Source organism: Euprymna scolopes, chromosome 46 (assembly GCF_053919585.1).
Source record: "Euprymna scolopes isolate OS-2025 chromosome 46, ASM5391958v1, whole genome shotgun sequence".
Lineage (NCBI taxonomy): Eukaryota > Metazoa > Mollusca > Cephalopoda > Sepiida > Sepiolidae > Euprymna > Euprymna scolopes.
The window spans coordinates 72,176,092-72,203,984 of record NC_136527.1 but is presented as its reverse complement, the minus strand read 5'-3'; the positions used below and the strand labels follow the sequence as shown (position 1 = coordinate 72,203,984).

The 27,893-nt window shown below is 30.7% G+C and overlaps 1 protein-coding gene across 2 annotated transcripts; it reads left to right on the top strand.

Moving 5' to 3' along the window:
* Positions 1-201: 201 nt before the first annotated feature.
* LOC145271324 (uncharacterized) lies at positions 202-27,893 on the top strand. Of its 2 annotated transcripts, none has more exons than XM_080126869.1 (2): positions 202-321; positions 25,317-27,893. In XM_080126869.1, exon 2 carries the CDS (start codon positions 25,542-25,544, stop codon positions 27,291-27,293), a length of 1,752 nt encoding a protein of 583 aa, XP_079982995.1. In that variant the 5' UTR covers positions 202-321; positions 25,317-25,541; the 3' UTR covers positions 27,294-27,893. The 2 variants fall into 2 exon arrangements, with proteins under 2 accessions (XP_079982995.1, XP_079982996.1); XM_080126870.1 differs by having other exon boundaries at positions 206-303.

Sequence of the window (27,893 nt, the reverse complement as noted above, 5' to 3'; positions counted from 1 at the left end):
CTTTTTTTTTTTTTTTTTAAGTTTATTTGTGTTAAAATTCGTCTGCGTCTGTTACTTTGCTCGGCTTGATCCGGTAACTGCCGGTCGAGCCCGAACCATAACTGACGGAAAATCCCGAGGAACCGGGTCAAATTCTGCAAAAGTACGAAAGAAAACTAAAAATAAAAAATAAAAAAACATTTTTTAATATGAGTGAGGATAAAAAAAAAAAGATTTGCTGGGAAGCTGTCTGAGTTTCAGTGAGGAGGAGACAATTCATTCGGAATTGAAATTGAACCAAAGATGATCATCCACAACAATAAGGTATTGCAGGAAAAATACGTAAGTATTGTTTTTAACGTGAACATTAATTCCATAAATGATAACTTAATCTCAAAAATCAATTATGTCTGAAGGACTAAACTAAATAAGATTTTACTAGGAATAAAAATAGGCTTAACTTAGAAATGATCCCCCCCCCCGTGGGTGTCTGTGGGGGGCGGGAAGAGCCTTAAAATTACACATGAGAAACTACTGTTTTATAAAATTAATTTATTATTGAGCTTATCTTCAAACTACGTCCCCCGATGTTGACAAAGATTTTGTCCGGAGCTGTCATCTACAAAATAAAACGAGTTTTTTTTTTCTTACATTATATATATATATATATATATATATATATATATTGGCACTAGTGCACTTTTTGATCCGTACCGTGCCCGTGCGGGCCGTGCGTGCGCTAGTGAAATAATAACGTTATTATTTAGAAAGCCATTCTTAACATGGGGAGGGGGAGGATTTTTTTTTAAAAATTTTTTTTACCTATTCTGTACTTTTAACCTTACAATTTAATAAAAACAAATATCATAAAAGTTTAATCCAACTTTAAAATAAGTACAATACGACCCGTATATAAGAGAGTCGAATATAAGAAAAAACGGATATTTTCTCTGGTCCCAAAATAGAGCCTGTGTTAATGTACTCTGTAACCCGGATAAAAGCGAAACCCAGATATAAGAGAGCTCTAAATACCTTGAGATATCCGGGTTAGTGTAGTATCTGTTCTTCAGATGCTGCACTTCTATTTCTTGTTCTCTTTCGGTGGAGGAGAAATCCTTCACGACTGAGACAATTTTTATTTTTGTACCTTTTCTCCACGTTAAAAAACGACCCTAGTGTCTAACTCTGTCCCGTAGGTACACTGTATTTTTTTTAAGTGCTAATACAGAGAGTGATCCGCGCTATTTTTTTAAAATCGTATTTCCACGTTTAATTAAAGTTTTATGATGTTTTTTTTTTTTTTCATTATTATTCAATTGTAAGGTTAAAGTACAGAATAGGTACAAAACACCCTCCCCTCCCCATGTTAAGAATGGCTTTTTAAATAATAACCTTATTATTTCAGCACGGATCACTCTCTGCATGAATACGAAAAAAAAAATAAAATAAATAATAAATAGCGCGGATTTTTTTTTTTTTTGTACAAAAACAAATAGACAATAACAACAAACAAATGGGTTATCAATTTTTCTGTTTGTTTATTTTAAAAATACAATTTAACAAAAACAAAAAAAAAAAAATCGTTCCGTTTTACAAATGACAGCTCCGGACAAAACCTTTGTCAACGCCGGGGGACGTAACTTGAAGATAACCGACATTGAAAGTCTGAATATATGGAGTCACTTAGTTTAGTAAACAAAAAAAAAAAAAAAAAACAACAAAAAACGAAACAAAAAAGGAACAGTACTTCTACAGTTTACGAGCCGTAAGATTTTCATGTTAAATTCAATTTTTAATAAAAGATTTTCATGTTAAATTCATCTTTTAATAAAATGGTTTCGTGAAAGTAACAAAGCTTCCTTGACCATGTTAAGAATGAGTTTCTAAATTAACGTTATTAATTCAGCACGGCCAGTACCCATTTTTCGGTACTTTTGCAGCTTACGAACTATGTTATTTTTCAGGTAGAATTTTCAACTAAATTAAATTTTTACACTGCCCTTTTTCTGTATCGTGCTTTCGATAAGATTGACACTTTAATTACAAAGCCATTTGGCGGAAATGACGAACACTATATAATGTAGCTTTTGTTTGTTTGTTTGTTGAGCAAACATAAAAAATAGAAGGAAAAAAATTGGCGAGAACTCTGTTTTACGGGTGTTATAAAAATGGAACGGAAATTAAAATTTTTTTCCGTTTTAATCTTTTTTTTTTTAACTTGCGCATGCGCCCGAAAAATCGAAACTGATCCAAAGAATAACATTCAATATATATATATATATATATATATATATATATATATATATATATATATATCGTACTTTATATATATATATCGTACTTTATATATATATATATATCGTACTTTATATATATATATCGTACTTTATATATATATCGTACTTTATATATATATATATATATATATATATATATCGTACTTTATATATATATATATATCGTACTTTATATATATATATATCGTACTTTATATATATATATATCATACTTTATATATATATATATCATACTTTATATATATATATCGTACTTCATGTATATATATATATATGTATATATATTTATATTGTACTTTATATATATATATCGTACTTTATATATATATATGTCGTACTTTATATATATATATATATATATATTGTACTATATATATATATTGTACTTTATATATATATATATATGTCGTACTTTATATATATATATTGTACTATATATATATATATTGTACTATATATATATATATATATATGTCGTACTTTATATATATATATTGTACTATATATATATATATTGTACTATATATATATATATATATATATTGTACTATATATATATATATATATTGTACTATATATATATATATATATTGTACTATATATATATATATCGTACTATATATATATATATATATCGTACTATATATATATATATATCATACTATATATACATATATATATATATATATATCATACTATATATACATATATATATACATATATATATCATACTATATATACATATATATATACATATATATATCGTACTATTTATATATATAGTACGATATATATATTTATCATACTATATATATATTTATCGTACTATATATATATATATATATCGTACTCTATATATATTGTACTATATATTTATATATATATATATATCGTACTATGTATATATATATCGTACTGTATATTTATATATATATATATATCGTACTATGTATATATATATATCGTACTGTATATCTATATATATATATGTATATATATATCGTACTATGTATATATATATATCGTACTGTATATCTATATATATATATGTATATATATATATCGTACTATGTATATATATATATCGTACTGTATATCTATATATATATATGTATATATATATATCGTACTATGTATATATATATATCTTACTATGTATATATATTTATATATATATATATATATATATATATATATATATAAATATATTGTACTTATAGATCATACTTTATATATACTAGCGGGGGTACTCATTGTTTGGAGGTGTGTAAGGGGTGGTAAAATAAAGAAATAACTTAAAATGTTTGAATATCAAAATAAAAATAAAACGCAGTGCAAAATGCAGGGGAAAAAAAACGAAATAAAGTGAAATAAGAAATGACATCAATAAACCTTCGATTTGCTTTAATGCAATGGTGCATTTCACTGAGTCCATTTGCATTGGACTTGAAGACAACCATATTGTAGTCAGCTGGAAAGCAGGAAGAAAGTTCCACAGGCGTGCAGTTCTAAGAAAGAAGCTTTGTTCATGGAATCTACGTTTAGGTTTAGGCACAGATAAAGAGTGAAAGGAATTATTGATAGTGTTTTCAGCTAGACGAGTGTTTCTTGTGAAAGTTTGGCGAGGGGAACCATAGATTGAAGCTCAGTCGAGCGTGAAAATAACGATAAAGCAAAGACAAACTCGCTAAATCTCTTCTCTGAGATAGAGGTTGCAGGGAAGAAAAAAGGACATCTCCTACGAGGCTACAAAGTCTATTTTGAACTCTATCAAGGTAGGACAAGTCCTTTCTAGCAGCTCGTGCCCAGATGTGGCAACAGTATTCCATCCTTGGACGTACCTGGCTCTTATATAGATAGAGAATTGCATCAGCAGTGAGATATCTACTGGATCGATAGAAGGATCCCACCATTTTTCCAGCGGCCATGGCAACACATTTGATGTATGTGTTCCATTTCAGCTTAGGAGTAAAGTTCAAACCCAGAAGCTTGTCAAAACATGCGGCCTCCTTAAGACGATAACCATTCATTTCAATTGATGCCAGATGGGGATCAGAACGTTGATGATGTAAAGATAAAAGCTTGGTTTTAGATGCATTAAAAGTGACCAGCCACTCCTTTTCCCATTGTACCACGTGCTCAAGATCAGAGGAGAGAGAATCAGAGAGAACTTGGTTATTTACGGTCTTAGATATGCTACCATAGATGGTAGTGTCATCAGCATAAATGTCTACAAATGATGTAAGGATGTGATTTGGAAGATCATTAATGTAGATCAGGAAAAGTCTTGGGACCAGGATGAACCCCTGAGGGACTCCAACATTAATACTGTGAGCTTCTGATTTTTGCCCATCAACTACTACTCTTATGAACCTATCAGAGAGAAATGATTTAATAATTGAGAAGACATTTCCAGCTATACCATAGCTGGAGATCTTGTGAAGTAAACCTTTATGCCATACTCTATCAAAGGCCTTTGATATGTCAAGAGCAATTGCCCTAGAAAGGTTGCCTCCGTCAAGAGATTCGCTAATCCTATGAGATATAACTGTAAGCACATCTGTAGATCTAGCAGAACGGAAACCATATTGCATGTCACTAAGAAGCTTATTTTTGCTGAGATGGTTTATTTAACACAGATTCCAGCAACTTACTCATGACACACAGGAGACGTATTGGTCTGTACTGAGAGGAGGATGAGCGATCACCTGAATTCTTTAATATAGGGCATACTGATGAGATTTCCTAGGGTGATGGGAAGCTATTCTCCTTAAGAGAACTTTTAAACAGTTTTGTAAGTATGGGCGCTAGTTCTGGTTGAAATTTTTTGAGTACTATAATTGGAATACCGTCAGGGCGAGTTGCTTTACTGAGATCAAGGTTTTTGATTAGCTTGGCAACATCACATACAGATATTTATATATCACATAGGGTGCTTTCTGATACAGGAGGAAATATTGGGGGTTGGCGGCCTTGGTCGCAAAGGGTAGAATAGCGTCAAAGTTCTTGGTAAAGAGTTTGGCTTTGTTTGACGCTGACGAGATTACCTCAGGTTCATTTATGATAGTTGGGATAGAGCACACGCTTCTGTTCAGGATTCTGTTTGCTATTTGCCAAAACTGGTGAGAACCAAGCCGCTGCTCAGCTACTTTGGACTTGATGGACTGAGCATACAACTCTCTAGCATTCTTTATTACTTTCTTACAATGGTTGCTGGCAGTCCTGAAAGCAGCTTTAGTTTCCATACATCTCTTACATTGGAAGCAATGGAAAAAGTGATTTCTGTGCACAATGGCAGCAGCATATTCTAAAGAGAACCATGGCTGGCTTTCGGTTTTTTCTGGAACATTTTAGAGGGTATAAAACTGTCTATACCTACAATTAACCATTCTGTCAGGTCTGATACTATAGAGGACACATCCCCTCTCTTCCTCTCTCTCTCTCTCTCTCTCTCTCTATATATATATATATATATATTGTATTTCATATATATATATATTGTATTTCATATATATATATATTGTATTTCATATATATATATATATTGTATTTCATATATATATATATATTGTATTTCATATATATATATATATATATATATATATATATTGTATTTCATATATATATATTGTATTTCATATATATATATTGTATTTCATATATATATATTGTATTTCATATATATGTATATTGTATTTCATATATATATTGTATTTCATATATATATATTGTATTTCATATATATATATTGTATTTCATATATATATTGTATTTCATATATATATATTGTATTTCATATATATATATATATTTTATTTCATATATATATATATATTGTATTTCATATATATATATATATTGTATTTCATATATATATATATATTGTATTTCATATATATATATATTGTATTTCATATATATATATATATATTGTATTTCATATATATATATATATATATTGTATTTCATATATATATATATATTGTATTTCATATATATATATATATATATATATATATTGTATTTCTTATATATATTTATTTTATATATATATATTGTATTTCTTATATATATATATTGTATTTCATATATATATATTGTATTTCATATATATATATATTGTATTTCATATATATATATATTGTATTTCATATATATATATATATATATTGTATTTCATATATATATATATTGTATTTCATATATATATATATTGTATTTCATATATATATTGTATTTCATATATATATATATATATATTGTATTTCATATATATATATATTGTATTTCATATATATATATATTGTATTTCATATATATATGTATATATATATTGTATTTCATATATATATATATTGTATTTCATATATATATATATTGTATTTCATATATATATATATATTGTATTTCATATATATATATATTGTATTTCATATATATATATATTGTATTTCACATATATATATATTGTATTTCACATATATATATATTGTATTTCACACATATATATATATTGTATTTCACACATATATATATATATTGTATTTCACATATATATATATATTGTATTTCATATATATATATATATTGTATTTCATATATATATATTGTAGTTCATATATTGTATTTCATATATATATTGTATTTCATAGAGTGAGAGTCAATATATATTGTACTTCATATATATATATATATTGTACTTCATATATATATATATATTGTACTTCATATATATATATATTATACTTCATATATATATATATTGTACTTCATATATATATATATATTATACTTCATATATATATATATTATATTTCATATATATATATATTGTACTTCATATATATATATATATATTGTACTTCATATATATATATATATATTGTACTTCATATATATATATATACTTTACTTCATATATATATATATATATATATATTGTACTTCATATATATACATATATTGTACTTTATATATATATATATATATATATATATTTATTGTACTTCATCATACTTTATATATATATATACACATATATATATATATATATATATATATATATATAATTTTATTTTTAAACAAAAAAGTCAATTTGGTGCACATTTTTATTTTTATTTTGTTTTTTTTTACATAAGTCCACGTTTTTTTTACATATGTTTACTTTCATAGGTTTTCGGATACGTTTACAATGAATAAACACCCCAACCTTCCCATGTTAAGAACGGCTTTAGGAATAAACTCTCTCCAACCTTGTCAGTTTACCTGAAGATCTAGAAAAGTTGATATGAGTTGGGCGTAAAAACGGAACCAAATTTAAATTCTCATTCCATTTTTAAAACAACCGTAAAACAGTGCGTTCTCCACAAGTTTTTACCACAGTTTTTATTTATTTAAACTTTTATGACAAAATTATTACCGTTATAATAAAAATTAGGCACGGGCAAAAATGGACAAATAAAAATGGGGGACCTAGTTTTGAAAGGCGATTTGTCATAATTTTTTTGTACGTTTCCGAGTACTTTTTGATTGTATTTGAAAGATTAAGGACTAAACTTAATTTCCAAAAGGAAAAAAATATTTGTACATGCGAAAAAAAAATGTTATGAAAACTGTTTTCACAGCGAGCTAATCAATTCAGATAAATTTTTAAGTTAAATAAATTCATTGTACAAATCCTTTAAAAGATAAATATTAGTTTTCTGTGTCTATTACAAAATTATTAGTAAAGTCCTAAGATATTGAATTAAATTTAAAAAAAACACCATGTTTGTTCAAAAACTAGCTTAATTAGACCAAAAACTGAGTGATTCTACCGTTCGCAAAATTGCAACGAACGAAAGTTTTGTAAACACGGATTATATGGAAGCCCAAAATCTGAGGCAGTCAAAAAGTTGTCTGAGATTGACATCATGTAATTAAAAGGAGAAACGGGGTGCTGGGTTTCTTTTTTTCCCCTCCAGACATGTATTCGTATATTTCTATCATGAACGTTTGTATCATTTTTACCATTTTTTAATTTAATTATTTTTCTATGTTCCTATTTTTAGATTTATTATTTTTAATTATTAGCCAATATTATATAAAAATTATCTTACACAGAAAGTTTCACATTCATTCAAGCAAGGAAAATATTAAGATCTTATATATAAAAACTATGTGAAACCTATAATTAAAAAAAAAAAAAAATAGAAATATATTTTTGCTATTATAATTTTTTTGTGTGAAAATATTAAATAAACAATGCTAATATTCAATGGTAATATCGGTAGTTTGAGAAATTAATTTTTCGTCAAGTTGTATCGAATTCATTAATACAGACTTTAGGGGCTTTTATCGTAATGTTCCATTAAAAATTAAATAATTTTTTTAATTGTTTTATTTTACGATGCTTTATCTTCATAAAAAAGCAAAAATAAATTCATTCATTTTTTTTTTTTACTACAGAAAACCATAACTTTAGTAAAGGTATTTTTGTTTAAACAAAATAATACATTTTCACTAAGATTTAAATAAAAATAATGAGTTTTTTTTATATTCCGTGATGATTATTTGATAAATACTGAAAATTTTATTAAAAATTGATCAATCTCCTGATTTTTTTTATAAGTTAAGGGAGGGGTCAAAATGTTTATACATTTTTACCCCTCCCTTTACTTATAAATTCACACACATACATACTTAATTTAATCACATAAATTAATATACGAAAGTATATATATATATATATATATATATATATTAAAGAGCAAATAGTTAATAAAACATGTTAGAAACACTTTGAAAAAGAGTTAAAAACATTTAATTTGAAAAGGAAACACTAAATAAGTGGATAGTCCTTAATCCACAGAGTTTCAAAGAAATACTTTCTTTCTTATCAGAGAGTAGAATTTAGCAAAATGCGGGATCGGATTTTGCTTGCAAAAGTATTTGATGAAACTACAAGTAAGTCAAAGATAACAAAAAGTGAAGCAGAGGGAATAGGCATAAAATATAATAATTAATAATTCTTTTATGTCTACAGACACTAAGGAATAATAATTCTTTTATATCTATAGACACAACGCAATCATCAGTGCAGGAGGTGACAATTCCTATATATATATATATATATACATATATATATATATATATATATGTATATATTAGTGATGGGACGATTCCAATATTTTTCCTGATTCCGATACAATTACTGATTCCGATTCTTTATAAATCACTAAATATTTAACTTATATTCCGTGATCATTATTTGATAAATACTAAAAATTTCATTAAAAGTAGTTGATTTCCTGATTTTTGGTGATTTTTTTTAATTAAAGGGGGGGAGGGGTCAAAATGTTTATTCATTTTGAGCATCAGCATTCATTTTGCACGTACCTATTCTTTTTTTAATGCTTTGATTTAATAATAATTCTCTCTATATATATTAATGTTTTTGCTTATTACTTATATATTATCTATTTTTTAACGTGGAGAAAAGGTACAAAAATAAAAAATTGTCTCAGTCGTGAAGGATTTCTCCTCCACCGAAAGAGAACAAGAAAATGAAATGCAGCATTTGAAGAACAAATACTACACTTTGATCTTGACCAAAAGGCCATAATGGTAGATGGTTTTTATTTATTTGCTTCCCCACTGAGCAAATTAGGCAGGAGGCCGTTTTTTAATGTGGGGATAGGGGGAAGGGGGAGGGAAAGAGAGGATCCAGTTCCCGAGAGGTGGGAAGTGGGAGCTGGATTAGAAACTGTTGGTATGAAGGGTTGCCCCTTCAGTGACCAAGGTCAGATATGTGGGGTTACCCCCACATATGGTCTTTGCTAGTCATAGCTGGTCTGTGCTAGTCATAGCTTTGCAGCATCTCTCGGAACAGATACTACACTTTGATGGTATTTATTTGCTCCCCCACCGAGCAAATTAGGCACAAGGCCGATTTTTAATGTGAGGAGTGAAGGGAGGGGGAAGGGAAAAAGGGGACCAGCTCCCGAGAGGTGGGAAGTGGGAGCTGGTTAAAGGTCAGGCATGTGGGGTTGCCCCCACACCTGGTCTTTGCTAGTCATAGCTAGTCATAGCTTGCAGTATCTGCCGGAACAGATACTACACTTTGATCTTGACCAAAAGGCTATAATGGTTTTTATTTATTTGCTTCCCCACTGAGTAAATAAGGCAGGAGGCCGTTTTTTAATGTGGAGATAGGGGGAAGGGGGAGGGAAAGGGGATCCAGCTCCCGAGAGGAGGGAAGTGGGAGCTGGATTAGAAACTGTTAGGATGAAGGGTTGTCCCTTCAGTGACCAAGGTCAGATATGTGGGGTTGCCCCCATATATGGTCTTTGCTAGTCATAGCTGGTCTTTGCTAGTCATAGCTTTGCAGCATCTGCCGGAACAGATACTACACTTTGAGATATTAAATCTTTTATTCATGTTAAAAAATACAGTCAAAATCAACGATGAACAAAAAACTTAGGCACATGGCCAACTCAAAAGGGGGGATTTTGGGGGTCGTTGGTCATCCTTGTCACTCCAGAACTAAACAAAGTCAAAAGTTTCTCCCAGCTAGTATCTTCTTTCACCATAATACCGCATTCACCCTTTCATATTGGGGGACGTCCTAGTAACTCCCAATTTTTAAAACATTTTTTATTGATGTGTAAAAACAAAAAAGATAACAATAAAATGGTACAATAATTCATTTGTGTCGTGGGCGGGGGAAGAAAAAACAAAAGGTGATTAGTAGGACCCTCCCAACCCCGTCTAGTTGATAGACTGCCCGTTCCACTAGGTTTGTAAAAGGAACCTCGCTTTTGCGGGTTAGTCTCTAGGTGGAGATGCCCTCTAGATGGGGGTGAATGGAGAAAAGAAAATTTTTGTGGGTAAGGGATGGAGGTTAGTTTGTATTTCTTTTTCTCCAAGATGGGTAAAATTTAGAGGAAGGGGTGAAAATAAAAATTGCAGGTAAGAGGGGATGGAGATCTTGGAGGCTTCCTAATCGGGGAGGGATGGAACACACACTCAGCTAGCTGAGAGGCTACTTGTTTAATTTTACTTTACAGAACTGCGCGTTCCACACCTAGGCGGGGAACACGTATTCAAATTTGGCTCCACTTCGTACACACAGACTTGCCACATGTATCCATCTTCTGTCAAATGCCGCACGATGCAGCCTTCTTCTATCACATCTGATCTTCACCCGTAGTTGGTGTTTAAAGAAAGCAATCAGATCTTGATCAGAAAAAGACAACACCCCGCGACAACCTTGCAGACGCGACGTCCAAATCACCATTCTCGCCACGGCCAGGATCGTAACGTAATGGTTTCCCTTTTCCTTCTGTGCTACAGCTTTTCGATGTTCTTCTAACTGTACTGTCAGTGGACGACATGTTTCACCTTACAGTATGTATACCAAAAGTCAACTTTCACTGGACAGTATCTAAACTTCAACTCCCACCATCCATGTAATGTAAAGAAAGGAATCGTCCGTTTCTTACAACGCAGAGCAAAAGCAGGTCGTATCAAGATGACAGTTTAAGAGAAACCTCCACTAAAACAACTATCCAGAGAGCATGACATTAGCTCCAAGAAATCTGGACCAAAAACAAAAAAAGGACACGACTCAAAAACTCACCACAGTTTGTATACCATATTTGAAGGGCTTGTCTGAAAAACTTCAACGAATATGTAATCCATATGACGTCAGGACAGTATTCAGCAGCGATTCAACTCTCCAGAAACAACGTCTGAGAGTGAAGCCTCCTACAGAACAAATCGTGACTAAGAAGTGTGTATATGAAATCCCATGTAAATGTGGAAAACTATACAAAGGTGAAACGTGTCGTCCACTGAAAGTACGATTAGAGAAACACCGAAAAGCCGTAGTACGTGGAGAGACTGAAAAGTCAGGTATAACTGACTATATATGGAAGGAAAAAGGAAACCGTCTACCATTATGGGATGAAGTAAAAGTTATAGACAGAGAAGAATAGTGGAAAGTAAGACGACTCAAAGAAGCAACACATATGCTGGGGAATAACCAACTATTAAGTAGACTTAGTATAGAATTTAATATGAGATGATAACCAGTAATTATAAAAAATAGATAATATATGCATGTAATAAGTAAAAACATTAATATATATAGAGATAGATATACGTAAATATATAGTAATAATTAGTAATAAATAGTGATATTTACAATTTATATATCCATAAAAGTGAACGTGTCTGGGTATCTCTGTGTGTGTGTGTCTGTGCACATTTCCCTATGCAATAACTCTGTCAATTTTAAGTCTACAGACTCGAAATTTGATAAACAGGGTACTGAGATTTGGGAAAATCTTTGTAATCCGTTTTTGGCCAGAAATTTGGTTTTTAAAGGGTCAAAGTTCAACAATTTGACCTTTGAGAACTCTACCAAACTTCTCCGCCAATTGTGGGTCTAAACACTTGAAGTTTTAGATATAAGTTTCTTGGACATGGATCTAACTTAATAACTGGATTTGAGCTCCAAACAATAAATGTTAAGGGGTCATAATAGGGGTCAAAGTTAAAAAAATTGACAGCTTTTTTTTTTTTTGCTCAACATAAACCTCCAAACACCCGGGCAACGCCGGGCTGAAATGCTAGTTAGAAATAGAAAATAGGTTTAAGAAATGTCATATGATTTCTAGGATAAAATCAAAAATAAAGAATCCAAAATTTAATAACTGATTCTTGGTTGACATTCCCTTTGCTGTTTTTAACGCTAGGACTCTTCTAGATTTTTGGCATTGATCAGTTGATGAATATCATCCTGAGGAATTTCGTGCCATGTCTGATGCAATAATGCTAAAAGTTCAGGCTTAAAAGATGGCTTTCTTTTCAATTGGGTTCATATCCAGTTGACTGACTTGGCCATGGAAGTTTATTCATTTCATTTTGACTCAACCAATGTTGTGTCGCCTGAGCAGAGTGACAAGGAGCTCTATCTTCTATAAATGGGGAGGTAACTCGGTTAATTTGACCACTTGAAAATATTGGTAGCAGTCCTTCATGTAATATTGAAACATATTTAGCAGAATTGATGTTTCTTTGCACTCCACCAGGTCTAAGTGACCATCACTCCAAATTGCATTGCCATACCATAACCTAGAATCCCCCATGTTTCAGTGTTGGCTACAGTCTTTTTAAGTCAAACTCTTGCTGAGGGAGCCTCTATAGCCATACCCTTTCACTGTCAGGAAATAATGCAAATCGTGACTCATTAGAGAAAATGACATTGGTCCAAAATGGTCATAGGTCTCTCCATCATCTCATAGGCCCAATCTTTTCTGTGCTTGATATTTGCAGGAGGAAAAAGAGATTTCCTTCTCGCAGCTCCACCATAGTAGGCCAGCTTGTGAAGATACCTGACAGCTGTTCTGGAACTGTTGCAATGTCAGAGGCTTTGCACTGAAGATCCGCAACAACATTTTTCACAAGGTCCTATCAGAGGGCCCAGGTTGACCTGGATGAGGTCTTGTGCACTCCTTATCCTCTCTTGTTAATTGTAAGATCACTATTAACATTAGAAAAGGGGTATTGCATAGCCACCACCACATTTTTTCACTGCACTTTTCATTGCATTCTGATTCATGTCCATGACAAGGGTTGCTTTCTTAGGATCTCAAACCATCAATATCTACAAGAAAGATTAAACTTTTAGGTTATGAATACATAAGTTCAGTCAACAACATTTTTCACAAAATGCAAGGTCCTATCAGAGGGCCTAGGTTGACCTGGATGAGGGTTTGTGCACTCTTTGTCCTCTCTTGTGAATTGTATGATCACTCTATCAACATTAGAAAAGGAGTATTGAAAAATTTCCTGCCATTTTGCGTTGACTAAGATCACCTTCATTTTGACCCATGATTCGTCCTTGCAGAAATTCAGATAGCTCTGATGCTCCTTTCGTTTGTGGCATGCAATTTTAATGAGTTGGTTGGTTGGTTGTTTTTGTTTTACGGCATATCAACCCTTTTCAGTCTATTTAATGCCAAATCCAGTGATTTTGAAGAAAAATTTTTTTTATAGAATATATTTGTTGTTTTCAAGTCGTTTTCTATTTAACCCATAGTTGGGACCCTAACAGGTACTACCACTCTGGGTAAGAGTGGACCTGGGAGCAATGACAATTAAAGGCTAGCTCCACACTCCCCAAATCCCTCAAGCTGGGGCCTCACCATCGGATATAGTTCAAGGTCATATCCAGGACCAATTTTAATGAGATAGTTATTTCAGCACTATTCTTATTGGCAAATATAAATAAGCATATATTAATCTTAAGACAAATATTGTCTTAGTGTCTATTCGTTTCTGTCATGTCTTTGTTGGTTGGTTATTTTTATTTTACGGCATATCAACCCTTTTCAGGTTATTTAATGCCGAATCCAAAGATTTTGCAGAAAAGTTTTTTAATAGAATATATTTGTTGTTTTCAAGTCGGTTTCTATTTAACCCCTAGTTGGGACCCTAACAGATACTATCACTCCGAGTCAGAGTGGACCTGGGAGCAATGGTAATTAAAGGGTGGCTCCACACTTCCCAAAGCTTGAAGCTGGGGCCTCACCACTGGATATAGTTTAAGGTCATATCCAGGATCCATGTCTTTGTGTGTATATATATATATATATATATATATATATATATATATATATATATATATATATATATAAATATATATATATATATATATATATAAATATATATATATATAGTTTTTTAACTCAAAAAGTTGAAGAGCTATGAAGGTAGGAGTGGTACTATTAAAACGAGCAACCGTTTGTGCTCCAAAATGTATTTTTCTACATAGTCACCACCACTTTTTTTTCACTGCACCTTTTTTGCTAGGAATTAAATCACTTGTTCTGACGTATGCCCATGACAAGGGTTGCTTTCTTAGGGTCTCACACCGGCAATATCTACAACAGAGAGATGCAACTTTCAGATCATGAATACATGAGTTCAGTCTTCATAACAATGTAATCTGCAATCCCCTCTGATCCATTTGGGTGGAATAAAAAAAATGGAGGCATTACTCTTGGAAGGAGTATTCCAAAAGTTAGGGTTAGGATTAACACCTAATGGATAGAATTATTACAATCGACTCAATGTTTTTTTTTTTTTTAATAGGGGAGTCACCATTAATTAAGGTCCAGAGGTCTATCAAGGATGAGGGTTAATGAGTGTAACAAAAAATTGTGTGTGTCTTTTAAGGAGGGGGGTGTCTTTTATCATTCTTATATTCTCGAACTTCTATTTATGAGTGAAATATCTGTATCGTTATCTATTTGTCGGGCCGTGGATCGTTAGCTTGCTGTTTCTTAGCATGTGGATGTATGAATTACAGATAACACAAATACATACTTAAATATATATACATACATACATGAATACATACATACACGACAAACCCGACAGGCAGCTAAATCCCACCCCCACACTTATATGAGAATTCTTGCTAAAATTATATAAAAAAAAAATAGATGACTTGAGTGGCATCAGCTATGGTTAAAACCAAAACTTATGAAGAATTTTTGGAAAAATTATTTATTACAAGAAATGGAAGGTCATAACAATTAAACGATAGTCACTCGGAAGAAAAAAGATGTTAGTGTGACACACAAAATAACACACATGCTATCGTATCAATATATATACTAGCGAGGCCTGTGGAAATTCCACAGGTGTCTCATTCGTATGTAATATATTGATATTGGCATTCTGTAGATGTTCAGTGTAAATGGAGACGCTCTGATATTATTGTAGCTCTTTTGTTAAAACTGCAAAAGTATTTATCTGAATCCGGTCGTAAAGTACACTTAAATCCCACCCCCACACAGTAGAGATCCCTAGATGTAAAAGGTCTTTCTACTCCAGTAGTTTCTTCCCCAGAACCACTAGACTCTGGAATTCCATTCCGGGGTCCCCGCTTCCCTAACTGTACTGACATGCAGAAGTTCAAGTGTAACGTGAACCGACATCTTGCTGCCCAAATCCCAACATAGTGCCCCAGCAGTTGCTGCCCCTGATAGTAGCCCCCTACACCAAAGTGGTCGTCAAAGGTTACTTGGTCTGATGCCTGTCAAACCCAACCTTTTCTGACCCCGCTAAATCGCTGATGGGAAACAAAATATGCTTACATAACTTTCTAAGCATTTAATCTGGGATTCCCAATAATACATTTGTTCCTTTAGTCTTCAGATTCCATCAGTGATGTTTCTGACAAAGGAGGAAGAATTGTTGTTTTCCGTTCACCTAACACTTATCGTTGGCTGGTTTTTGACCGTGAAGTAGTTTTGCTTTTATCTCTTTATATCAAGTGGCTTTATGCTTTGTCTGGAGCAATTTCCATTAAATGACGATTGTTTAAGTTTCTATCGATCCCCAATAGTCTTGAGAGGTTTTACTAATTGTGTATGACAAATTAAGGCACTACAAATGTACAGCAACACTAGAAAACTGCTCCTGCTGATTCTTTATTCGTGTGATGTTTAGGCGTAAAGGATGGGATCTGATTGGTCAATAGTCCAATAATTTTCAAGGTTTACTCTGATACAATATTGATCTCTCACACACACACACACACACACACACACACACACACACACACACACACATATATATATGATTACTTCATTTAATCACATAAATTAATTTTTGAAGATAGAATTTTATGCATAAGTTTTCATTATTTACTTCAACAGTGCTCAATACATAGGTAGGGCTAGGTAATAAGTTATGAAAATATATATGGCAATTAAGCTATTTATGCCTTGATAAATTCTCACGAGAATGAAATGTGGAATATTCTGTGTAGCTTAATTGCCATATATATTTTCATAACTTTCTCTCTATATATAAATATATTTACATATATATATATATATTAGTGTGTGTGCATACAGGTTAAGTTCAAATTAAAGAACCAATATAATTAGAAAAAACACCATGGAATTAGCATTACAAGTCGATTTTTTTCTTTTTAGATAATTGTTATTTTATCAACTTGCATGAAAAGAGTTATGTAAAAGATGCTAAAAATCGCTTGAATTATGCAAATACCGTCAGTAGTTGAAAAGTTATGATAATTTTAAGTGCCAAAATTTAGGCTTTTCCATGGATATTTTTCTTTAGAAAAAGTGGGCTAAATTACGGACCTCAACATTTCAAGAAATTCGGTAATTTTGTCACCATTTATTTTTCAAGCTATTCTCATGAAACTTGGCACTCTTACGTATAATTGTGTGCTCTTTCTGATTATGCAGTCGAATCTGATGCATCTCTTTAGCATAAGCCATGAATTATAAATTCAAATGTACAAATTTCAATTTTTTTAAAACAGGCACATGGTATCATACAGTGGGTGTCTATTTATGAACAAAACTAAGTATTTAGTGGTATTTAAATATAGCTTTATTGAGAATAGGCATTTTCCTGCCTCCTCACCAAAGGAGAGCTTAATCTTGGGTGTAGCCATTGAATGCCTAAAGAACATTCATGGTCGGTATTTACTACTCCCTCAAAGAACAAAAAAAAATGGGTAGGTATGAATTAATTTCAGAAATAAATCAAAGAAAATTCTTCATATAGATTTTGGATTTCTGTAAAAGATGGAAATTCCCATAGTTGACCAGAACTTATGCATTTTGGGACCAGTCCAATTTTCAATTTTGTAAATCCTCTCTATCTGGCCCCAAATATATCTTTATTTTCTGAGATGCAACCATGAATCGTACTCTACATGAATCCTTGATATAGCTTCCACAATACCAGGATACCAGGAATCCTGATAAGCAACAACTATATATTCACCAGTTGATGGTAATTTTTGTCATTTCTATTGTGTTGTTTTACTGAAAATTCAATTATGTAAACAAAGAAATAAAGCAGTAATTTTTTACCTTGTTTCAACCTTAACATTTAAAATGATTACTTCTTTAGGTATGCTGAAAACGAATATCGCATTTAAATTTCTGCAAATAAGTAGTTTTCCAGATATTAAGCAATGTCATTTCTTATGTTATCGCTGGTGGCCATCTTGGTACATGCAAGTGTGCAAATGCAACCCCAAGAAACTATGCACAAAGATGGCCACCAGCAATAACGTAAGAAATGACATTGCGTAATATCCGGAAAGCTACTTATTTGCGGAAAATTTAAATGCGATATTCGTTTTCAGCATACCTTTGAAGGTAGTCATTTTAAAGAAAAATGTTAAGGTGGAAACAAGGTAAAAATTTACAAAAGGCATCACAATGAAATTCTTTATCGAACTGTCTAATTATTGGCTCACATGGAGCTTTCATACAAGTCAACAAAAGATCTGATTGGAGACCTGTTGTGTTCTTTGGGAGCTGAGTGACAACAAGTCTCCTCAGACGTCCATCTCTCTCCACTTCCTTCGATAGCATTTGAGATAATGGGAGAGGATGTGTGGTGGGGGTGTAGAACTTGTAGATATGCAGTTTGGTGTTCCTCATTCCTTGTAACGCTTCTTCATTATATTGTATTCTTGTATTATTATTATTATTATTATTGTTATTGTTATTATTATTATTATTATTGTTATTATTATTATTAATTTTATTGTTATTATTATTATTAATTTTATTGTTATTATAATTATTGTTATTATTATTATTATTGTTATTGTTATTATTATTATTATTGTTATTATTATTATTAATTTTATTGTTATTATTATTATTATTGTTATTATTATTATTATTAATTTTATTGTTATTATTATTATTATTATTATTGTTATTATTATTATTATTATTGTTATTGTTATTATTATTATTAATTTTATTGTTATTATAATTATTGTTATTATTATTATTATTGTTATTGTTACTGTTATTATTATTGTTATTGTTATTATTAATTTTATTATTATTGTTATTATTATTATTAATTTTATTATTATTATAATTATTGTTATTATTATTATTATTATTATTGTTATTATTATTATTAATTTTATTATTATTATAATTATTGTTATTATTATTATTATTGTTATTGTTATTATTATTATTATTGTTATTATTATTATTAATTTTATTGTTATTATTATTATTATTATTATTGTTATTATTATTATTATTATTGTTATTGTTATTATTATTATTAATTTTATTGTTATTATTATTATTATTGTTATTATTGTTATTATTATTATTGTTATTATTATTATTATTAATTTTATTGTTATTATTATTATTATTGTTATTATTGTTATTATTATTATTAATTTTATTGTTATTATTATTATTATTGTTATTATTGTTATTATTATTATTAATTTTATTGTTATTATTATTATTATTGTTATTATTGTTATTATTATTATTATTAATTTTATTGTTATTATTATTATTATTGTTATTATTGTTATTATTATTATTATTAATTTTATTATTATTATTATTATTGTTATTATTGTTATTATTATTATTAATTTTATTGTTATTATTATTATTATTGTTATTATTGTTATTATTATTATTAATTTTATTGTTATTATTATTATTATTGTTATTATTATTATTATTATTATTATTGTTATTATTATTATTAATTTTATTGTTATTATTATTGTTATTGTTATTATTATTATTGTTAATTTTATTGTTATTATTATTATTATTGTTATTATTGTTATTATTATTATTAATTTTATTGTTATTATTATTATTATTGTTATTATTGTTATTATTATTATTGTTATTATTATTATTAATTTTATTGTTATTATTATTATTGTTATTATTGTTATTATTATTATTAATTTTATTGTTATTATTATTATTATTGTTATTATTGTTATTATTATTATTAATTTTATTGTTATTATTATTATTATTGTTATTATTGTTATTATTATTATTGTTATTATTATTATTATTAATTTTATTATTATTATTATTGTTATTGTTATTATTATTATTGTTAATTTTATTATTATTATTATTGTTATTGTTATTATTATTATTGTTAATTTTATTGTTATTATTATTATTGTTATTATTATTATTGTTATTATTATTATTATTAATTTTATTATTATTATTATTGTTATTGTTATTATTATTATTGTTAATTTTATTGTTATTATTATTATTGTTATTATTATTATTATTATTATTATTATTATTGTTATTATTGTTATTATTATTATTGTTAATTTTATTGTTATTATTATTATTGTTAATTTTATTGTTATTATTATTATTGTTATTATTATTATTATTATTATTATTGTTATTATTATTATTTAGATATCATCAGGTAAAAAAAATGGTATTGGCAATGAGTTAAAAATAAATTCAAGTTTCACAATATTTTTTTTAATTAATTGTTAGGTGAAACTACAGAATAGTTAACAAAAAAACACCCTTCCTTCCCCATGTTAAGAATGGGTTTCTAAATAATAATCTTATTATTTCAACATCGTAGCATAAGTGCACAAGTGCCTTTTTATTTGTTATATATTTGTTTTTTTTTTGTTTTGTTTTGTTTTTTGACCACTAAAAAACAATTCTACCTTAAGTACAAATAAGTAGTTAAACGCATGTACTTAGTACATTTTGTTGTTTTTTAACGCTTTTAGTGCATATGTGTACTAAAAGCATTAAAAACAACAACAATAGTATTGTTTGGAAATCAAATTTGAAAAACTTGAAAATAATTTTTTTAAATTGACGAACTCAATAAAAAATGGCTAGTCTAGTAAGACAGTTTCTATTTTTAAGAGAATACTTTAGTCAGCTCAGCACATGATGCACTTAGCGACCGTTTTTCTGTAAGCAGATTTGATTTCTATAAAAGATAACATTTTAAAGAAAATTCCGCACAATTAGTAATTATCAAATATTTACATATTATACATGAAAATAATTCTGAAACTATTATCTTTATGAAAATGGATGGTATATGCCGATTTATCTTATCAATTTTGAAATATTCTTTATCAACTTTGCTCAGTCGTAACTTTGCTTCCCGTGGTCATAAAAGAAAAAATTTAAATAGATGCAGACTAATAAAAAAAAAAAATACAAATGCAATCAAAAATAACAAAAAAAAAACTTGAAAATCATTTGATGACAAGTCCAGGGAATGTAATGGCCATAATCCTTTGCTCATTGTTCTCTCTTCCATAAACATGTCAGGAACTCGAGTCAGTAATCTGTGATACGTGTGGCATGTAGCGACATCTTGTTGAAAAAAGAATTGCATTTTGTCTTGTGGTGTCAGTTGGTCGATAAGAGAAAGATTAGAGAAATTGGGCTACTTTTAAGTTGGTCACCCTGTATATGGTTTGTGGAATTGCATTCATCTGAAAAATATCTAGCTAATTTGTTTATTCTTTATATATAACAATAAAAAAAATCCTACCTTGAAAAATGAAAATATGCTTATTTCATTTGATTTTAGTATTTAAACTTTTTTCTTTTTTTTTGCAAAATATTTATAACCGTATTTTTTTTCTTGTTCTTTTTTAAATTTTTATTTTTTTTCAAGACTTGTTGTTCAGTCAAGTTCTTTTGGTGGCACTGTCCATTTGTAACATCTCCAGGAGAAACCATCCTTTACACACAATCTCTTTTTAAGTAAACATTTGTGTTTACAATTTTTTGCACCTCATTTTTTGGGGACAGCAATTTCTTCTCCTGGCATTATGAGATTGTCTGCATCGATGTTTTCATTTCTTTTTCTAACATGTATAGATTTATTTTCTTGCCTGTCATTTTTCTGTTTGGCGAGTTTGAAAATATATTTGTTTGTCAGCTTTTCTTTTTCTTTTTTTTTTTGTTGGTTTAGTCGCTTTCTTCCAATTCGAATGTTGTCTGCTTCCATTTATATAGCGCTTTTTCATTGGCTAATCAAACTCACAAAATTTCAATTAAAAAAATAATAAATAAATAATCACTAAGTAACTAATCAGAAAATAAAAAGTCACCCCCCCCTTTTATATCACCTTAAAAATTACTAAAAATATAACAGAAAAAAAATTAAATAAATGAAATAAAAAGTCGAGTTAGCATTTCAACATTTGGACAACGCTCGGCTGACACCGATGATTGCCGGTCTCGACTGATCCATGCTTGATGGGAATTCACGAGAATTTGAGTCAAATTATGCAAGAGTACTGCCTTCAGCCTCAATCACCACCTCAATATGGGTCCAAAACTGGAAACATGCCTTTTCCACAGTGGGTTCAGGTTGGGGGAGGATGGGGGGACCAGTGAGAGAAAGGTACAAAGTCGTAGCACTTCTTCTGAATCCAGCAGCCATCTGATTTCATCAGGGAGTCACCATACTCTTCTGCACATCCAGGTACACTTTGGTGTTTACTTTCAAGCTGATTTCGAAGATCTGAGGTGGCATGATGTGGCCCTCACTTGAAACTACACCAAAGACCATAACTGTGACCAGAAACTGTTGAGCTGTGCCCTCAAGCATTGAATTGTCTGGATTTGCATTATGTTGTCATAAGTTGGATTAGTAGAGAGCCTGAGTTGTTTCAGACATGATAGTAGGCATGCAGCCTCGAACACGTACCACAAAGGAGGAAAAGAATGTGAAAAAAAAAGTGACATCTTGGCCGTTGCATCCATCGTCAAACCAGAAGTGGTGAAGGTTAAAATAAAGGCTAGTCAATCGAAAAGTAGAGATGCCTTTTGAAAATATTGGTAAAAAAAGTGACACCTCCTGTAGAAAAGTGTCCAGTTGAGAGTGAAAGGATTAATGTATTTAGCCAATTTTTTTTGAGCTTTAAAACGACACTAATCTCCTGAAAATCTGTTGCCTCTGTCAAAAGTTTTAGGCAGACATACAAACATACATACATTTAAACAGACAGGTGAGATTTATATAATAGAAGGCTCGAAACCAAAGGATTTCTATGAATATAGCCGAAAGTTATCTTCTATATAAATAAAATGAACTTATTTTTTCACCTCATTTCTATCTATATAAAAGCCAAGTACATCCAAGGATGGAATACTGCTGCCATATCTGGGCAGGAGCTGCTAAAAACAGCTTATCCTGCCTTGACAGAGTACAAAATAGACTTCGTGGTTTAGTGGGGGATGCCCTTTTCTCTACCCTGCAACCTCTCTCCCACAGAAGAGACATTACGAGCCTATCCTTGTTTTATCGTTATTTCCATGGCAGGTGCTCATCTGAACTCCAATCTCTAGTCCCCCCTCGCCAATCTTTTACGAAAAACACCCGTCTAGCTGAATCCACTGTGAAAAATTTCCCCCACTTTATATCTGTGCCTAAATCAAAACGTGGATCCCATGAACAAAGCTTCTTTCTTAGAACTGCACGCCTGTGGAACTCTGTTTCATCTGCCTGCTTCCCACCTGACTACAACTTGGATGTGTTCAAGTCCAACGTAAACAAATTCCTAATGAACTGCCCCCTTAAGTAAACACTTCATCAAATCTCCACACTAATGTAATGTACTTGCAATAACCCTTATCTCTGAGTGGCTTCCAGGCCTTGATAAGTGGTGACCACTGTGTAAAAAAACAAAAACAAAAAAAACCTGACTTTGACCTTAATAGAATTAAGAATCTAGACATTTTATGCAGATGTACTATGCACAAACTGCATCACGATATCTGAGGTGTGTTATAGGCATATTAGCTATCCACTTACTTGCAGATCGGAGCTTCCTATATTATATCTGGTGAGAGTTCACTGCCAAAACTGGTTATGATCAATGGAAGTAGTAAAGTCATCTCTCTCTAAAAAATTCATACTTCCATCATCACTCATTTACACCATCTGTGACCATTCACAGGAGACAAATAAGGACGAACGCCGGTTAAGGTTTTCATAAAAACTGGACTGCAATTTAGATGAAACACACAACACTAACTTTTACGTTGGTTAAAAATAAAAACAAACACAGACCAAAACACTTTACATTTTCTTACATTAAAACTTATGATACTTCAATTCCATTTTATTTCGCATTCTTTGCCAATTACAACATCGTTTTCTTTGCTTTTTTTTTGGGGGGGGGTCCATGTATCTTCCCTCTGTTTTTTGTTTTCCCGATCTTTCCCTTCTCAAATTTATTTCTTCTCTCTTTCTGTGTTTCCTCTTTTTTTCGGCAAGTTCACCGTCGTTTCTTTTCATTTTTATTTATTTTTATTTTATAAACTTTCCTCTGTTTCTATGAACTTTACAATTTGTTTATTTATTTCTTTTTTGGGGGGGCCCATGTATCTTCCCTCTGTTTTTCATTTTCCCGATCTTTCCCTTTCTCAAATTTATTTCTTCTCTCTTTCTGTGTTTCCTCTTTTTTTTCGGCAACTTCACCATCGTTTCTTTTCATTTTTATTTATTTACTTATTTATTTTCATTTTTATAAACTTTCTTCTGTTTCTGTTTCTACGAACTTTACATTTTGTGTATTTATTTCTTCTCTCTTTCCATTTTTTCCTCTTCCTTCGGCAAGTTTAACATCGTTTCTTTCTTTGTAATACAGTCGGATTTTTTTAACACTAAAAAAAACAAAATTAAATTACATGGATTTATTCCTTCCTCTGTTTATTTGCACTTTGTTCACTGTCTTTCCAATCTCTTTTTTTTTCTCTTTTTTTATAAAAACATATCATACATCATTTACATTACATTTCGCTTTATTCGATGCCTTCCTCCTGATTTCCATCGTTTATTGCTTTTTTAATTAATTAATTTTTTTTTTATAATTTTTCCCTTAGAGACGGCACTAGGAACCCATTTTTTTTTTATTATTATTCCTTTTTTTCCTTCTTTTTTTGGTTGGAAACGCCCGTCTCATGTTCATATATGACAACATATTTACTGGATAGATTTCGGGGTGCTAAAACAGCGGGGATGGGGATTCTTCCATTACACCGACTCGAGCCACAGCAACGCGTGCCAGGGTATAGCTAGTTTTGAATAAGACGAATAAATATAATATTATTGTTCACATATATTTTATTAGCTTTTTTATTATTAACTATACTTTCTTATTCACAGGTTCGAAACCAAGGAAATAAATACTAAATTTCAAGAAGATTTACTTTCCAGAAAGTAGATGGGATAGAAACAAAAAGCAAAGAGACAGGATCTCTATGAATGCCAGGAAAGTTACTTCAGAGAAAATGATAAATTTCAATAAAAGTTCAATGCTAAAAAGATAATACAAACACACAACACAGAAAAAGTGATGCAAACAAGATTTCAATTCCAAAAAAAAAAATAATGCAAGCAGACAACATAGAAAACATAATGCAAACTGACAATATAGAAAAAATAATGAAAACAGATGGGATAGAAAACATAATGCAAACGGACAATATAGAAAAAATAATGAAAACAGATGGGATAGAAAACATAATGCAAACGGATGGGATAGAAAAAATAATGAAAACAGATGGGATAGAAAACATAATGCAAACGGATGGGATAGAAAAAATAATGAAAACAGATGGGATAGAAAACATAATGCAAACGGACAATATAGAAAAAATAATGAAAACAGATGGGATAGAAAACATAATGCAAACGGATGGGATAGAAAAAATAATGAAAACAGATGGGATAGAAAACATAATGCAAACGGATGGGATAGAAAAAGTAATGAAACTAGAAAGGATTGAAAAATCATACACTTGTGAAATGTGTGGTTTGGTATTTTCCTATCCCTCAAAATTAAAGATCCACATGCAACGACACACTGGAGAAAAACCTTTTGCTTGCGAAGTGTGCGGTTTAACATTCCCCGACAAATCTCGGTTGCGAAGGCACGCAAAGATACACAGTGGTGAAAAGCCACACGATTGCCAACTTTGTGGTGCAGCGTTTATCGAGCGCTCGAATTTGAAGATCCACTTGCGCAAACACACTGGGGAGAGACCTTATTCTTGCGGAGTGTGTGTCTCATCATTCTCATATAAATCCGATCTGAAAAGACACATGAGAACTCACACGGGGGAAAAACCTTTTCCCTGCGATGTGTGTGGCTCAGCATTTTCGGAAAAATCTAATTTAAGAATCCATATTCGAACACACACTGGCGAAAAGCCACATTCGTGTGACGTGTGCAGTGAAAAGTTTTCAGATCGGTCCAAGTTGAAAAGACATATGCGGTTACATACCGGAGAAGCACCTTATAGTTGTGAAATGTGTGGCTCAGCATTCGTAGACAAATCCCAGTTAAATATCCACATCCGAAAACACACCGGCGAAAAGCCTTATTCATGTGACGTGTGCAGCGAAAGGTTTATAGACAGGTCAAAATTAAGAAGACACATGCGGTTACATACTGGAGAAGCACCTTTTAGTTGTGAACTGTGTGGCTCAGCATTTGTTGCAAAATCCCAGCTAAATATCCACATGCGAAAACACACTGGGGAGAAAGCTTATGCTTGCGAAGTATGTAGTTCAACATTTTCTTATAAATCGGAGCTGAAGAAACACATGCGTTTGCACGCTGATGAAAAAACTTTTGCTTGTGAAGTATGTGGTGCTGTATTTTTAGAAAAAGCAAATCTGAAAATCCACCTGATAACGCATGCAGGAGAAAAACCTTTTCCCTGCGAAGTGTGCAGCCTGACATTTTCAGATAAGTCTAGGTTAAAAAGACATGCACGCATACACAGTGGTCAAAAACCGTACGTCTGTCAAGTTTGTGGTTCGGCATTTTTGGAACGATCCAATTTGAAGATCCACTTACGCAAGCACACTGGAGAAAAACCTTATGATTGTGAAGTTTGTGTGTCATCGTTTTCATATAAATCCGATTTAAAAAGACATATGAGGACACATAGTGGCGAGAAGCCATACGATTGTCAAGTTTGTGGTTCGGTTTTTTCAGAAAAATATAATTTAAAAATTCACATTCGAACTCACACTGGAGAAAAACCTTATTCTTGTGAAGTGTGTTTCTCTGCTTTTTCATATAGATCTGATCTAACAAGGCATATGCAGACTCACGATGCTACTGAGACGTAAATGACCATTGAGAATTAGGATATTTATATCTTGAGCGCACCAAGTGACCTTTACTAGCCTGGATGCCCAGGTGTGAGTTGAGCGCTTCCCTGGTGCTTAGAGGTGTGTGTTGAGTGCTGCCCAGGTGCTTAGAGGTGTGTGTTGAACAAAAAAAAATAGTTTCGCTTTATTTATATGAAAAAGACAAATAAACCCCAAAGACAATGGCATGGTGGGGATTGTTTGACTCTATCAAAAAAAGGAAAGAAAGGATGTTCGTTTGCAAATGCGAGATATTATAATCTGGGAAGTATGCCAAAACTTTTTGCGGAATCAATGCGAGAATCACGATGCTAAAAGCCTTTTGTAAACATACACAAACATTCACGTCCATTTTGCCCTTTATATAATAGACTAGCCTGAGTGCTAATCAATATAAAATATAATAGATGAGTGTTCCAGCAGGTTCTGACACACAGAAATAGAGTGTGTAAGGTTCTATTGAAGGATAGCTATTATACAATGCGGACAAACATACCAAACAAAACAGATAAACATACCAAACAAAACAAACATGCAAAACAAAAACAGATACCAAACAAAAACAGACAAACATACCAA